This window comes from Oryctolagus cuniculus, chromosome 5 (assembly GCF_964237555.1).
Source record: "Oryctolagus cuniculus chromosome 5, mOryCun1.1, whole genome shotgun sequence".
NCBI lineage: Eukaryota > Metazoa > Chordata > Mammalia > Lagomorpha > Leporidae > Oryctolagus > Oryctolagus cuniculus.
In genome coordinates, this window is record NC_091436.1 from 66,211,372 (window position 1) to 66,228,877 (window position 17,506).

At 39.6% G+C, this 17,506-nt stretch overlaps 1 protein-coding gene across 5 annotated transcripts in view; it reads right to left on the reverse strand.

The window, feature by feature from the left end:
- Positions 1-3,599: 3,599 nt before the first annotated feature.
- Positions 3,600-17,506, reverse strand: part of LIN28B (lin-28 homolog B) — a 150,482-nt gene continuing 136,575 nt past the window's right edge. For all 5 annotated transcript variants that reach the window (XM_051855428.2, XM_051855427.2, XM_051855429.2 and 2 more), the window contains one exon: positions 3,600-8,440. In XM_051855428.2, the coding sequence (XP_051711388.2) occupies positions 8,071-8,440 (370 nt within the window). In that variant the 3' untranslated portion in view covers positions 3,600-8,070. The remainder of the gene's footprint in view (positions 8,441-17,506) is intronic.

Here is a 17,506-nt window from a genome sequence, read left to right on the forward strand (position 1 = left end):
CTGGTTAGTGTCCTGGCTGCTCTATTTTCGATCTGGCTTCCTGCTAATTGCCTAAGAAAGCAGCGGAAGATAGCCCAAGTGCGCAGGCCCCTGTACCCATGTGGGAGACCTGGAAGAAGTTCCTGGTTCCTGGCTTCAGATCAGCCCAGCTCCGGCTGTTGGAACCATTTGGGGAGTGAAGCAGCAGATAGAAGACCTCCCTGTCTCTCCCTCTGTCTGTAACTCTGCCTCCCAAATAAATAAGCAAATCTTTAAAAGAAAAAAAAAAAGAGAGTAACATGCTGATTTATAAATTTTGGAAGACAAAAATTGTATTTTAGTAATAGTAAAAGCTTTTAAGTTTCAATTGTTTCTAGAAAGTAAAGCAAACAGAAGAACCTATAAAAACTTTTTGAGGGAGTATGTCACACAAATAGTAAGGGAGCAGAAGCAGAATCCATCACGAAATGGTGGATGTCTCCTGGCAGTGTTTCAGCTAAACAGCCCAACAAGCAAGAGCTTCATAGAAAAGATCTTATGAACACCTCTTTATACGGGAGGTGCAGACACAGTTGGTCATGCAAACGTGCTGCTCTGTGTTGGCAGAGGTGAAGCCTAGGACTCTGCACCTGCCTCCTCTTCTCCTCAGTGGGCCTTACATTTCTTCTTTATTAGAGAAAAAAGAAACATTAATTGGATTACCTCTATTTCAGGTATGAAAGTCTCCTATCATTTATGTACTACAACTTCATCTTTTTCCCCAGTACAGTTCCCTGGAAAGGACAAATAGGGTAAACTCTGCTTCTGAAAATCAGCATGTGGGTGCAACAGTATAATATCATTATGCATTTCTAAACATTTAGATTCTCCAAACTCCCAACTTTTCAATGCCGGTCTAGACAGCTTCATCAAAACACCAAAGTCATATCTTTCTCATAGTTCATACACACACAGTCTGCTATTTACCTTGTGTCCTCCCAAAATAGCCACTTAGAAAGCTACCATAAGAAGTGACAAGTCCTTAGCCCTTTGTTCTTAAATGAAACTAGTTCCATACTTAGCCACGCTTCTAGTAACTTCAGACTCTGCCCACTGGTTCCATTCCCTTCTGTCTTCAAACATGTGCTAGGGAGCCAGGGTTGTAAAGGACAAGCTCACAAGAGGACACTACTGAGGAGAGGACACAGGCTTATCTTTCTTTGGCTTTAGCATCTCCCTGCCCCGTTTGCTTTACTAACACATTCACTAGGATGTCAAACCCACAACGAGGTTTTGGGAATTATACCCACAATGCACACTCAAAAAGCAAACAGAAATCCAGGAGGGGCTTCCAGCTGCTATTTTAGTAAGGAAGTTGCAAAGCAAGACTGTGTTAAGTTTGTTAAGGAAACAACTGCATAAGAATTATAACTTGTTAACACTTGTAGCTTTTTACACTTATTATTTCTGCTTGCTGCTTGTTTATGTATTTTTCCAATGATGAAATAAAAAAACACTAAACAAAAAGCAATTTTTTTCATCTTGAAAAATTCTTACCTCTTCTAGTTGCTGCATTACATTTACTGTCTTAACTTTCATTTCAAACAAGTAGTGGAGGCTGTGTTGTTATATTTTTTTAAACTTTTGCAATTTGGTTTCACACCTATCAACACCATAAAATTTTTCCATCCCTCTACTTTCCATTGGCCTGTTTCTTGTTAATCATTTGTTCTGTTGTTGCCTCTAACCTGATGTTGACTCCATCTGTTGAATTTCTTCCAAGTATTATAATTTTTAGTTCTAGGATCTCTTTTTCTTTCTCTCTCTTTTTTTTTTTTTTTTTTTGACAGGCAGAGTGGACAGTAAGAGAGAGAGAGACAGAGAGAAAGGTCTTCCTTTTTTGCCGTTGGTTCACCCTCCAATGGCCGCCGCGGTCGGCGTGCTGCAACTGGCACACCACGCTGATCCGATGGCAGGAGCCAGGTACTTCTCCTGGTCTCCCATGGGGTGCAGGGCTCAAGTACCTGGGCCATCCTCCACTGCACTCCCTGGCCACAGCAGAGAGCTGGCCTGGAAGAGGGGCAACCGGGACAGAATCCAGAGCCCCAACCGGGACTAGAACCCGGAGTGCCAGCGCCACAGGCGGAGGCTTAGCCTAGTGAGCCGCGGCACCGGCCTCTAGGATCTGTTTCACATCATCTTCTCCTGTACTTATTTGTCAGTTACTCTTAATGTCCTTTTGCCATCATGGCAACATCTGAATCACCCGGGCATGTCTTTCTGTTGCCTGTTGTTTCTGTTTTCAGCCATCTTCATACATTCTGATGGGATGCCAGACATTAGAGATGGAAATTTGTAGTCTCTGAATGATGTTGGGATCTTCCATGGAAACAAATTTTCTTTTGGCAGACAGATAACACACCCATTGATCATCTTAGACGCATTCAGGGTGTTTAGGCTTTGGTAGGGTTGGCCAGTGTTGGTTTTGCTCTTTAGCCTTTTTTTTGTGTGTGTGTGTGGTCTACTATGACTCCTATTTTCTTTTTCTTTAAACTGCTAAGAAAACATAACATTTAGTATCCTAACCATTTTTTATTTAAAGTGTGCAGTTCAGTAACATTAAGTCTGTTCACATTCTTGTGCAGCAATGAATGTATCACTTTTATTAGGTAGCGAAGAATTTTTAAATGATTTTTATTTATTTGAGAGATAGGCAGAGAGACTGAAAGAGTTGCCATGCATAATTCACTCCCCAAATGTCTACAATGACCAGAGTATAGAGTGGAAAATAAGTTTAACTGTGTGGTTGCCCAATATATAGAACTCAACAGTTTTATCAAATTGATTTTATAGTGTATTACTACCACATAGGTAATTTGATAAATATATATTCTCATTTTAAATATTTGGTACCCGTGTACCTCCTGGCTTTGATTTGTTCTTCTGAAATTCAATATAATTATTACGAAAAACTCATTGGAAAACTTTTTAAATGATTTATTAAAAAGGCTTAAGGCCAGCGCCGTGGCTCACTAGGCTAATCCTCCGCCTGCGGTGACGGCACCCTGAGTTCTAGTCCCGGTTGGGGTGCCTGTTCTGTCCTGGTTGCTCCTCTTCCAGTCCAGCTCTCTGCTGTGGCCCGGGAGTGCAGTGGGGGATGGCCCAGGTCCTTGGGCCCTGCACCTGCATGGGAGACCAGGGGAAGCACCTGGCTCCTGGCTTCAGATCAGCGCTGGCTGTAGTGGCCACTTAGGGGGTGAACCAATGGAAAAAGGAAGTCCTTTCTCTCTGTCTCTCTCTCTCTCTCTCTCTGTCTAACTCTGCCTGTCAAAAAAATTTTTAAAAGGCTTAAAACATCTTGTTTCATGTCACTTTTGCTGGGCATCCAAAATGTGTGTTTTTATTCACAAATTTCCCAAGTAACAAAGAATAATCCCTAATAATGACAGGACCACTTTTCCTGCTTTATCCACTCAGCCAGCATTATTCATCATTTGCGTTGTCATAAACAAACTGTGCAGGTATACATTAGAATCAGTTAGGCTTTTCTCAGATTGCTATAAATACTGCTTTAATGGCCTTTTATCTATTCATTTAATTCAACAATCACACAGATCAGGAATCATCTCCAAAACTCATCATTAATGCCAACGTTATATGTTTTATTTTCAATCAAGTAATTTTTATAAGCCTCAAAATATCCATAATTGACAGAATAAGACAAGCATGAAATGCGAAGATAAAATCCATGGTCTGCAGAAAAGGCAAACAGTGCTCTAGTCCATCGAGATGACCGACTGTACGTGAATGAAATGCCATTCCAAACATCTACTCCTTCCTTGTTCTTCAAAAACATACAGCTCAAGCGTTTTTTTAATTTTCACTTGTAAACAACACAAGTCAAAATGGACAATGAGGTAATCTAAATACTACACAGGATAATTTAAAAAACACTAGATAAAACACTGTATTAAAGACATACAGAATCAGGGTTCACTTTGGTCTCTAGTATGGTTAGAGTTGTTAATACCAAAAAGCACACATACTAATGACAGCCAGCTTGGTGGTAGGTGCCAGTGGTTGATAGATAGAAGTGATTCAAGAGGTAGTCAACACCATCATTTTCAAGCTGGCTACTCTCATAAGTGTTAAGCCACAGATGTAGTAAGTATCATATTTTCTCACAGTACAGTACTTCACCTTAACTTTGCAGTTTCATTCCAAATACAGAAATTTAAAAAAAAATGAGTCAGTAGGTCAACCTCTTACTCTAACTGAACAACTAGGACACAGATCACACAACCAGCACATCTGGAAGAGGCTGTTGACCATTACGTAAGACAAAATTTGATGCTTTCGACAAGCTGTTCTTCTCTAAAACAAATAAATCTCATTAAGACATCTAGAAAATTAAAGTCAGTGCAGCCGCACTTGTATATACTTTCCCAAATTTTATAACCAAAGGGAAAATACACATATATATTTTTATGATAAACATTTCTTAGAGAAAACAGATAAATTAATTTAAATTAACTTCAAGACTTAATGAGATTTCCCATGTCCTGTATAATTCATCTTACAGTGAATGTTACAGTCTATTAACACTTATGGGCTTCTATTCACAAACTAAATACAACCAGCAGTAACTTGGGGCCACACTGGTGCAAAATGAAAGTGAGCCAGAACATACACACAAAAATATTGGCAATAAAAATCCTATATTTGGAGTTGGTCTGATGCTAACAGCATGGTATTTCTTGATCTTCCTTACATTGCACGCTAAACTTCCAAGTTATAAGCAGGTAAAAATCTTTCCATGGTAATTTAGTCTACTAAAAACTAAAAATGCAAGCATAAAATATTTCCATTATAATCAGCCACATAGCTAATGAATAGCTCATAGGGCTAGGAGCCTGGTAGCACATCTTTTTATAGGAATTGCATTGGTGTCAACATGATGGTGGGGTCATGAGAGACAGCGTAATTCACAGACATGCTGCCCCACCATTAGTAACCCTGCAAACAGATGCTTACACAGACCCCTTCCCCACCAGTAGCTCGGAATGGCATCCTGTTTCATGTTCGCTCTTGGCAGGTTGATGCTGCTTGCTTATGTGCCCAAGGTTATTATGTAGCAATACACTGGTTGAAGGGTAGCATAGACATGTAAATGAAGGAGATGGCCATCTTTTATAGTTCTTTGCCCAGCATGAATACACTTATACCAACCCCTCCTCCTTCCTGCTACCCCTTCCTGTCCCTCCACTCCTGGGCAAAAGTAGCTATGTTCTGCGTTCTGTTTTGCTTAAATTGGAAGGGTGCCCATAAGTCTTTAAACTAAATACATGATAGGTTTTAAGGAAATGCTTGGAGACCGCTAACTAAAACAAGATGCTTCATTATTCAGAAGTGTTTGCAAGAAACATGCAGTTGTGAATTGCTATCTATAATACAGATAGGAAGGTTCTGTACCAGAGAATTATCAGCCACCTGTAAGGCTGGAGCAGCATAGAGGTGTGCTATGTGTCAACTATGAGGTAGCCTTTTGCTGTAAACAGAATATTTCACCCATGTAAATGAACAATGTGCTTACATCAGTGATATTCACATATGCAAGGAGCTGAGGACTTCTGCTTTAGAGGACTTGTTTCTTCACATGAATAAAAACAAGAGAACTGGTATCTGATATTCAGAAATTCTGATGTGTGTCAAACTCAGAGGTAGTTACTAACATCAGTACAGGTACTTACATAAAGGTCAAAGTTATTTGGTTTGTTTTGAGTAAGCAGGACTGTAGTCTAGTCTGTAAAGAAACACAACAACAACATTATATGGTATGTTCCCTGAGCAAAGTTCTTTGTCCTGAGTATGTTATGTAATAGTGATAATCTTCTCATATAAAAAATAAACCCCAACTTCTAACCACAAGATATGTTTGGTATGTGCTTAGTTCAGTCTGGTGAGATGCTGGAAAAGATTTTAAATTGCACCCATAGGGTCCACAGTTCTCAAGTGTTTCTGTGTCTTTGTTTTTCATCATGATCTCAGCTCTGAACCTGTAAATGTAAACAGGGAATGTCCAATTTTCAAGTCCATAATTTCCTATTTCTATAAGGTCAAGAAACTTTGGTTTGAATTTTCAAAGTGACTTACTGTTTTGCATTTTTTACTGTTAATAACCTGTTTATTATACCTGCTAAAAAATTAAGCAATGCCACTTTGATTTGTCTACATAATTTAAATAAGCTTGAAATCCTCACGTAAGGCAAGGAAGTAACTTCTCTACAGCTACATCACATTCAATATCGTCAAAGATGAGCTTTGCATCGCGGCACACTGATACTCCAGCAGACGCCACGGAAACTCTCACAAGCACTGTTGCAAAATTCAAGCTGAGTTGTGAGGACTGGCAGCCCAGCCGCAGGCATTTTCTTCTCTGGCAGCCTGCTGAAACGGCAGCAGCTATACCAGTCTCCCGTGACAGGACAAGGGGAGAGGGAGCAGAAACTGTTTTGCAGAATATGTCTCTCTTGAGTCATGCTACTCTCTCTTTTTGATTATCTGAGCTTATACCAACAGGCCCATAAAAAACTATAGTTATTGCCAATATTAAGTAGAATTAATTGGTATCTTCTTGGAGATGTTTCAGAATAATTTGCCTGTAACATCTGGAACCAAGATGACTCCAAAATCATTTTTTTCCCATGACTGTAACCTAAAGGGACCAGTACTGCAGCTGATCCCCAGTCAGTTCATTCCTAAAGCTGAGCACCGACTGATTCCCAGCACAGAATGCTGGTTCATCCTGAACCTGGCCTACGGGCTACTTCAGGGTAAGCGCCGAAGGCAACCTCTATAAGATCAGTGTTCTACATAAAATACTTCAAGCTGTCTGGAGGGAGAGGTTTCAGTACCCCTGCCCCAGGCTTGTCACTCTTAAAGCCTGCCACTGAACACTGTGCATTGACACCTCACGGACAGGTCACACAGACTGGGCAGTCGTGAGCATCTACTTAATTTCTGTTCTCAACTCCAGTATGTTATTCCTTTCTGTGATGCTTTTGTTTGCTTGAGAAAACAAGTTAGGTAACTCTCCAGGGGGAACAAAAACAGCCACTGAAAATATACACAGAGGACCCAAGTTTTCCTCTAAGGTCTTCAGTAGTAAGTAAGGAGGGCTCCCTGCTCTGCGCGAGGGTTGCAAGAGTGACTTGGTCAAGGGAAGCTGCTGTTGCCACGACCCCTTGAAAACCTCCTAATGTTAAAGGTCACAATGAACTGGTATCAAGATACCACCGAAAATAATCAAGTCGCTACATTTATAGATGACCCTCGCCTTCATTTCTCTAAATAGGCATCTAATTTACAATCAAAACATGGAATTAAAAACATGGAAATATCGGCACAGAAATTACACATTCATTGTCTTTTCTGGAGTTCAATGTCCCAGAATAAAAAAAAAATCTATGGCAGTCAGAGGCATATGGAGTTAAGGTACTGCCTTCAAACACTCTGTAGGTATTGAGAAAAAGAGGCAAACCCAAACTCCAGGGGAACAGGGTGTCTTAAAAACCTTTAGTACCATACAATTGGCAGCTCTGAGATCTGAAGTATCCTTTGGTTCACACAAATTGTTAACAGGCATGATTTTGTTTTTAATGCAATATAAAAAAGGTGGCATTTCAAGAAAAACTCTGGGGGTTATTTCCAAAACCACTGCAAATTTTTCTCGTGGGTTATCAACACTTGGACATGTCCAATTATGGGAGGGAGGGTGTGTGCTTGTTTCTATATGCGCACACATGTAAAGACAAAGCCTCTTTACATAGATGTCTACATTCCTCTATGAAACATGCACACACACGGTCAGGCTCTCTCCCTCTCACACCTGCACATGCTGATACACACAGCATCTCATTCTCTGAATAATGTAAAACGGGACACCCTGCTCAAGTGTAATTTGCTTAGAGTGATTTGTCTGTTTTAAAAATTCACAGTTCTTCAACAGTAGTTAACATCCCAGGCCAGCTGCTGTTGGTGAAATACGGTTCCCCTGTGCGTGCGTGAGGTAGACTTCCCAACCGGGTAAAGAACATGAGACACTAGCAAGGGTTATGTCTTTTTCCTTTTTTGAACTGAAGGCCCCTTTTTGTTTGGTTCTTCTGGTGCTGCCGATGACTTCGTGGAGGCAGCTTCTGGAGGGGACCTGCCTGGCCGCTCTAGGACCTCTGGCCTTGCCTCCTGAGCAAACGGCGGTGACGTGCAGCCCTGCCCTCCTCCTGCTTCTCTAGGGAACATCGAAGTGCACGGCTGGGACTCTGCTTCCTGTCTTCCCTGAGAACTGGCAGGTGGCTGTGCTGCAGTTTTATGTGGGCAGTTTGCCACCATGTGCAGGATGCTCTGACAGCAATGGCACTTCTTTGGCTGAGGAGGTAGACTGCATTCCTTAGCATGATGATCAAGGCCACCACAGTTGTAGCATCTGCAAGTGAGAGTCACAGAGACATCTTAGAAATGGATGGCATGCATCAGAAAACACGTAATAAATGAGAAAGAAAAAACAAACTAAGATGCATAAAACTGTCAATGAGATCAGCATACTTTCTCACATGACATTTAAAAACAAAAGATCTGAAAGGCAGAGTGACAGAGAGAGAGGGGGAGAGAGAGAGAGAGACATATCTTCCATCTACTGGTTCACTCCCGAATTAGCCACAACAGCCAGATCTCAGGCCAAAACCAGGAGTCAGGAACTCCATCCTGGTCTCTCATAGAGTGGCAGAGACGGTAGCACTTGGGCCATCATCTTCTACTTTTCCAGGCACATTATCAGGAAGCTGTTTTGGAAGCATAACATCTGGGACTTGAACCAGCACTTTGGTATGAGATGCCAATGCTGGCCCCTCACATAACTTCTTAAAAGTGTATAATGTTATTTATTTATTCTGTTTATACTAGTTGTTTCAAGGACTATCATTAGCAATGCTCCAGAAAAGCTGTAAAATTAGTTGTCTTACACCTGATAGCCAGTGGAAAACAGGAGTACAAAACCAGTGAAGGAATACTTAATCACTTCCATATAGAAATGATTTCTCATTTAAATTTGACAGGCTATTGGAAAAGAACAGTTCAGTCCACTAGAGGGCAGTCAACAGTCAACAAAAACCCACCAGCTAGCTTTAAAAATACAGCTGTTGACATATGATAGGAAGTGGCAATTCACTTAGCAATTGGGAAAATTATAGACCAAATTAAATTTTATGAGTTTAACACGTCCTTGAGTGTTAATTATGACTGTGGGAACCAGTTGAACTGAAAAGGATTTTTTTCCTCCCTTATGCAAAATTAAGTAGTGCAAGTGTAATTTGATATATATCTAGTCAGAAAATCAGAATGATATCTGGCAAATTATCAAGTAATTTCAGAGCAATATATTAAATGAATCAGAACACTGCTATGGAAGGTCTCTAAATACTTAAATTAGTAAAGCTGGAAGCATGCTCATGACAAGACACACTTTCTTTTATGTAAGAAATTAGTTTTCCTTTGGTGTGAATTTTCTAAATTGAATAAACATAAATCCATTCCTAATAACTGCACGCTGAAGGACAGGACTTTGTACTAAATGTGTGAAACTCTGACTTCTTAAGAGCGGAGCAAGGAAATCATCTGTACTTTGTTTGCTTAATTTCAATCAGATTTTCTTTAAAATTTTCTATTAGGTGTGGGTATTTGGGTGTTGTAATGCTCACATAATACATCTTCAGGGCATCTGGGTTTGAGTCCTGGCTCTGCTCCTGATTCCAGCTTCCAGCTTATGTATACTTTGAGAGGCAGCAGGTGACGGCTAAAATAATTAAGTCCCTGCCACCCATGTGGGAAACCTGGACTGAGTTACAACACAGCATTTGGGGCGCACACCAGTAGATGGGAGCTCAGTCTGTAGATCTTTCTGTCTGCCTTTCAAATGAAAAAATACATATACATAAAGAAAATATCAAAAGACCATACAGTGAAGAAATTAAGAAAATACATATATTTATATTTACCAGATTGGTGTTCAATGTATTTTCCAAATACATATTTAGGACCCCTTAATTCTAATTACAAAACACAAATAATAATAGGCTACAGTGCTTAAAAAAATAGCAAAATATGTGCTAAGTGTAGGAATTATTTTAAGACTAAAATGACAACAAAAATAATTATAATTAAGAACATTTGTATTTGTGTGAGAGAACAAGCTTAATAAACTTATACTACCTTATATTTCAAAGAGAAACTACTAATTTACTATTAATAGTAAGCTAAGCAGTATAGGTAGCACACTTTGTATTTCATCTTCTGAGTTGTTATAAAGGGTCAATTTTCTTAATTGGCAAAAACTAGCCCAAGTATTGCCTCTTCCAATAATTATCAATATTACTGCACAGATTTCAGAATATGGATTCATGAGATAGGCTTTTACTCATTGTAATAATTACCAAGTATTTAACTTAGGGCAGACTGGATCATATTTTCAAGAATTAAAGGGAACAACCAAGAACTAATGATTTCAAATGCAAGTACAATTACATTCTTTAATATAATAAATTGATAAACAATACAGTACAGACTCAATAGTTTCAGCTGTGTGTTCTATGAGGCAGGGCAAAATTACAGAACAATTGCCAATGCTTTTGAAACACAAGTACCCAAAGCAGTACACTAAAAAAATGGCATCTTTGAAAAATGTAACTGCATTATTTATAATAATGTTTTCCCACATAGCTCTCTTCTATAATGGGTAGGTAAATTCTTAAATTAAATTTGCTCATCTATAAAATATCTTCCTGTGAATTAAATTCACTTCCTTGAGGATCACATCCACTCAGGAGCTCATTTTTGAAGAGAGAGAAAATAGGTTAAAGGCTTCAGTAATAGAGCCACTCTCCTGCGGACACATCAATCTCATCAGCCACTGTGCTGTGCACTGCGTTATCCAATTCAGGGAGCCACTCTGCCTACGCACTGACCAAGGGCCTGATGTCAGGAATCTACTTTCACAAACAAGGTCTTCCATCCATTTCTGTATATGCACTTAACAATGCATTTGGGTTATAAAACTTATTTTTAAGGATACTGTATGACTTGGGTTGGCTTGCATTTTTGTCTTACAGGTAATCCACCCCAGCGCCAGCTTTTTCAGAAACGTGCTATCATTAGGCCAGACAGCCTGCCGCACTGAAAAGATCTGCGTTCAGTGTACATGTGCTTAGCCTTAAGAGGCAGAGAATACTAGTTATTCTCTTATTTAATCATTCACTGTCAATCACTCTTACTAAGAGTGCATGTTTCACCCCTTTATGAAAACCCCTTCCTCCCAAGGGACTCACACCAAGATGGAAATGTTCAGCTACCTTTTGACTCACAAATGATACCACAACCTCATACTCCACCTGAGCCATACAGGGTCCTATCTCATGCCCTTTGTTTATTCCCCACACTTCTCCAAGTGAGTTGGTTTTTGTCAGCTTGAATGCATCAAACAGGGATGTGAGCCTAGAAATGGCATGCGTTTCCATGCACAGCTACATGCTTAAGAAATGTAACAGTCTCCCAGCAGAAAGACTACACAAGGAACCATGATCATGTGTTAATGTATTCCAACTGCACCACATAAAGAATAAAATGACTTATGTTAAATGTTTTGTAAAATGCTGATCCAGTGTGCTTTCTCATATTAAGCACAAAGGTAAAATAAAATGTCCAGTTTAATCTTAGAATGTTATCAAGTTCTTCATAAAATTACTTTATACTTTAATTCTAATAAGCACGTCCTAAAAAGTATTACCTCTCATTTTAGAAATGGTTAAGGATGAAAGATAAACAACAAACTGCAGGCAATTTGACTATCAAAATAGAATTCAAATTTTTAAATGAAAGGTGGATGCCCATAATAGAATAGAAATAGCAACTAAATATATAAATATAAATGAATGGCTAAATAAGTAAAACTAACTCTTTTAGAATCTAAGAACTATATAAGTTCTGAAATAAGTGATGTAAGTTTTTATAAATCAAGTCCAACATATTACCATTAGTTAATAAGCTCCTCAAAACATACCCAAATTTCTGAGGATCTCACTGGAAAAACAGAAACCCTGATTTAGAAATAAGAATTTAGACTTGCTGTGATCTTTAGAGACTTTCTCATTTTTTGATTTACATAACTGGTTGAGTATTTTCAGATGAATGCAGCAATAACAGAACTGAGATTAACTGAGGATCACTGAGTAAAATATCCATAGAGGCTGAATTTTAAGAGATACTCCAACAGTTTAAGTGAAAGAATCACTTATTCATTGTATATTCCCCTTGATCAAGTGATTAAAAAAACTGGGAGAGGAGTGATACCACAGATAGTGAGCTGGATTGGCCTGTTTTTAAAATGCCATGAAAAAAAAAATGTACCTTAAGTTGCGTCTCTGAATTAGGAAGAGTTAGTTCATAAGAATTTACATGTAAACTCAAATCCAGATGCAGAGGGCCTGGACGGGGGCATTAAGAATAATAACAGAGTGATCTGTGAGCTTCTCAAGAGGAAGGAAATGCTGAAAGACTAGAAACGATAGTAGTATCAAAGACGAACCAGAGAGAGAGAATGAACACAGTGGGAAAAGAGACTTGCCAACTTTGGGCAGGAAGAAGATCAAGAACAGAAGGAGAGAGTATATACAAATTCCTGGGGGAAAACAAAAGATGAGAAAAAGCATCAGTGAAGTTTCCAAATGGGAGGGGTAAAAAAAAATTTCAGGAACTAAATTGAAGAAAAGGTAACTGATTCCTTGAAGAGATTTAACTTTGATGCAGTCCAAGTGAAACCCAGAAATGATACTAATAAAATTACTCAACCTATAGGTTTTTATTCTTTCATGTATTAACATGTGCTATTTAATTCAGTTGTGTGTCAGTCAACCCAAGACATAGGAGTGGATCCCAGGCTGGTGTTAGCAAGAGGTGGAGTGGACAGAAATATTTTAAGAGGGTGTCAGTGTAGTGGCACGGTGGACTCAATATGAGTGCAGGTTCAACTCCTGGCTGCTTCCCATCCAGCTCCTTCCTAATGTATTTGGAAAAGCAATAGAAGATGGCCCAGTGCTTGGGCCCCTGCACCCCTGTGGGAGACCCAGATGGAGTTCCAGGCTCCTGGCTTCAGCCTGGCCCAGCTCCAGTCTTGCAGCCAATGGGGGCTGAAAGATCTCTCTCTCTCCTTCTGTCTACAACTCTGCCTTTCCAATAATATATAAATTGTTTTAAAAAGAAAAGAAATGTTATCAGAAAACCCAAGAGAGTGGAAAAGGGAAGGATCCAAGGTGCGGCTTTGATGGCGAAAGTCGTCTCCCCTCACTATGCACAACCTGTGAGCAACACACACAGATTCTGAGACCATCCTTCCAGAAGAAAGCCCCACTCTGTTCTGGCAGCCCCTAAATATAAACGTGAAGATAGCTTTTTCTCTCTACAACATCTGTCCCAAAATACTAAGAGGAGAGTTAGGAGACTGATGAGTCACAGAACTCAGGAATGAGAAACTCAATACAGGTATCTCAGGTGAGTGGCTAGAATCCTATTAGCCGAGCCATCACCTGCTGCCTCCTAGGGTCCCGCATGAGCAAGAAGCTGGAGTTGAGAGCACAGCCGGATATTGACCCTAGCAACTCTGACACGGAATGTGAGATGCAGGTTTCATTAGGTCGGTCGGTCCTTCCTTCCTTCCTTCCTTCCTTCCTTCCTTCCTTCCTTCCTTCCTTCCTTCCCTCCCTCCCTCCCTCCCTCCCTCTCTCCCTCTCTCCCTCCCTCCCTCCCTCCCTTTCTTTCTGAGGTAGAGTTACAGACAGTGAGAGGGAGAGGAAGAGAGAGAGGTCTTCCTTCCGTTGGTTCACTCCCCAGATGGCCGAAACGGCTGGAGCTGTGCCGATCGAAGCCAGGAGCCAGGTGCTTCTTCCTGCCAGGGACCCAAGTACTTGGGCCATCCTCTACTGCTTTCCCAGGCCACAGCAGAGAGCTGGATTGGAAGAGGAGCAGGCAGGACTAGAACCGGCACCCATATGGGATGCTGGCGCCACAGGCAGAGGATTAACCTACTGCACCAGGGCACTGGCCCCAGAGATGCAGGTTTCTAAATTTGTGTCTTAACTTCAGGCTAAATGTCTATTTATAAGCTTTTTTTTTTTTGTATGTGTTATATAAATCAGTCTTCTCCCAAGCCCTAGAAAGTGGGTACTACAATATCTACATCATATTGATGATTAAATTAAGATTCAGAAAGTTTACCTAGAAGGAAATTTTAATGATAAGTATCACTATCATTTTATCATATAAAATCATTGTAATCAATAATATTGATGTAATATCATTGAATATAACCTAAAACTCTACAGGATTTTGAACTTAGAACATCAAGATACATGAGCATACCCACACAGACATATGAAATTTGAAGTAGATTTTTCCTGAGATTTGGGTTGCTGTTCAGTCACTGTGCTAGGGGGAGGTTAGCTTCTCTCTCTGAGTTATCCCAACTAACAAACAAAAAGTTGGGTCTTCTCCAGTCCAGGTTTGTTTTACTACTAAGGCTGGGTTGTATTTTTATCCCTCCTGTACTTTATATATTGATAACTTTTGTCCAAGAAAATTCAAAAATAATCTTCCCCTTCTTTTTCTAATCCTGTGTTGAAGACTGAGTCAGAACTTAAGGTTGACATGCTATAATCAGGGCTATCAAACTGACTCAATACAATGCTAATCAAGAGAGAGAAGCCTGACATTTAGTTAGCTCATGAAATCATACTGTGATGTGAGTGAGTCAGACTTTGATTACTGCAATCAGATCCTACTGGTTAGAGTGAACACAACCAATGAACTGCCCCCTGTCTCTTAGGGGACAACCTGACAGCATATTTCAAAATATCAACACACATATCCTTTGACCCAGCAATTCCAACTATAGGAACTTGCCCTATAAGAATAGTCACAATGATCTGGGTACTAAGATAATAACTGAAGTATTGTTCATACAGGTAAAAAGAAAAAATTAAATGCTAATAAATACTTAAATTAAACCTAGGTAGTCTGGTTCTAGAGTCCACACTCCTTACCACTAAGCTATAAATATGCTAAAGTGGGAAATAAATCTGCACATAAAACACTGTGCAGATATTAAAAGGAACAAAGTAAAAGAACTTTTAAAAAACTTGAGGTAAGGGCTGGCACTGTGGCGGAGTCCAGGACCTCCACTTCAGATCCAGTTTTCTGTAAATGTGCCTGGGAAAGCAGCAGATGATGGCCCGTGTGCTTCGGGCCCTACACCCACGTGGGAGACTGGGATGAAACTCCTGGCTCCTGGCTTTGGTCTAGCTCAGCCCTGGCTGTTGCAGTCATTTAGGGGAATGAACCAGCTACTGGAAGATCTCTCTCTGTCTCTCCCTCTTTCTCTGTTTTTCTGCCTTTCAAATGAATAAATAAATAAATCTTTAAAAGCAAACCATGGGATAATTCAAGAGTTTCTCAAATAGTTTGTGGAAAATGGAACTAAATGATTAATTTGATGCAAAAAAATTTTTTAAATTGATGCATAGTTTTTTCAAATTTGTATTTTCCATGAACTTTTTGAAGCATCCTCATCCATAAATATAGTGTAATTGTATATTTGTTTCAAAAATACTATATATGATTATAGGGAATTGTTAATGCACAGAAAAAAAACACAGTAAATTCACAAATTAACAGTGGTTACATGTGGGGACAAGAACAGTTAGTACAGTGAAGGGGCATTTCATTTTTACTCCAGAAATTTTTATATAGTTTCTTTTTTAAATAATAAGAATATACATGTATAATTTAAAGGATTAATCATACTTACGAAACTCCATATCTATTTTGACTTTCACTATTATTGTTAGTCATCTGACAATGAACTTGTATACCCGTGGCTCTAGAATCTTACTAAAGTATTTTTTAAAAAAAGCCTTGCCTGGGTCCTACTCCAAACCAATTAAATCAGAGTCTTTGAGGGCAAAGTCCCAGTACTTTTTAAAAGCTTCCCAGGAGATAACAGTGTGTAGCTACTTGAGAACCATGGGTCAAAACAGAATAAATCTCTCCAAACACTGTTTTCAACATGTCACTGATGCCTCAGAAAGGAAAAGGGAGGGGGAGGGGGAGGGGAGGAAGGGAACAAGGGAGGGAGGATAAGTGTGTGTGTTTATCTTACTTCCTTACTGAGAGCTAAAAATGATTCCCTGAAATTTCGGGTTGTGATGGCAGAAAAGCCTGCAACCTTCTACCATCACCGATCCCTGATGACTTTGGAAGGAAAAGACTGCAAACTCCAACTGGGTCTCACTCCAGAAATGGTTTCTTTGTTCTGAGGCCATTATTTTAGTTTATTGATCAAGAATAGGTTCAATATATAGGCACCTATGTTACCAAAATAGATGGCAATTTATAGCTCTTTAATCAGTTATTACTTTCCATAAATTTCACCATCATTAATAATTAATATTTGCTGACTTCCCATAACTTTAATATTCTATCTTCTAGTGCCTACATCTAAATTAATTTTGACAAGTATGTAAGTTTGTTTAGTGAGAATATGTTCTTGCGAACATCTCTCCTAAAGGTCAGAGTCTGCTGTCTTAAATAGAAGATTATTATTTCATGCATATAAATATAATGACAGTATCTCTGTTTTATATAAGTGGTTAGTCATGTAATTTTCAAAACCTCTAACACTTAAATTGCAATTTACCTAAAATAGTATCATTAATAAGGTAACTACTCTGTTTTCCATTTTTAAGAGAAAAAGAAGTTCAACATAGTGGTGGTTCTTAATATTATTAAATAAAAGGGGAAATTTAGTTAATATCATCGCCATTCAGTTTTTGGATGGGTTGGTATTACCTAGTCCTAGGCAAAGTAGTAAGTCAGAGGCTGTCCATGCTGGCATAGAACCAAAGTGAATTCAAAACCCCCAAATTGCTGGCCATGGAAATGAATATTCTACAATGAACGCCCCAAACCCCAGTATTCAGACCAATTAAATTGAGTTGGGGTTTTATCGAGTTGAAAAAGCACTTTTTTACTTACCAACTACTCTTTTTTTTTTTTTTTTTAATTTTTGACAGGCAGAGTGGACAGTGAGAGAGAGAGAGAGAGAGACAGAGAGACAGAGAGAAAAGTCTTCCTTTTGCCGTTGGTTCACCCTCCATTGGCCGCCACGGATCATGCTGATCTGAAGGCAGGAGCCAGGTGCTTCTCCTGGTCTCCCATGAGGGTGCAGGGCCCAAGCACTTGGGCCATCCTCCACTGCACTCCCTGGCCATAGCAGAGAGCTGGCCTGGAAGAGGGGCAGCCGGGACAGAATCCGGTGCCCTGACGGGGACTAGAACCCGGTGTGCCGGCGCCGCAAGGCAGAGAATTAGCCTATTGAGCCACGGCACTGGCCCCAACTACTCTTCTAATCTCTTTTATCACCTGGTTATACAGTGGGGAATTAGATACTTTG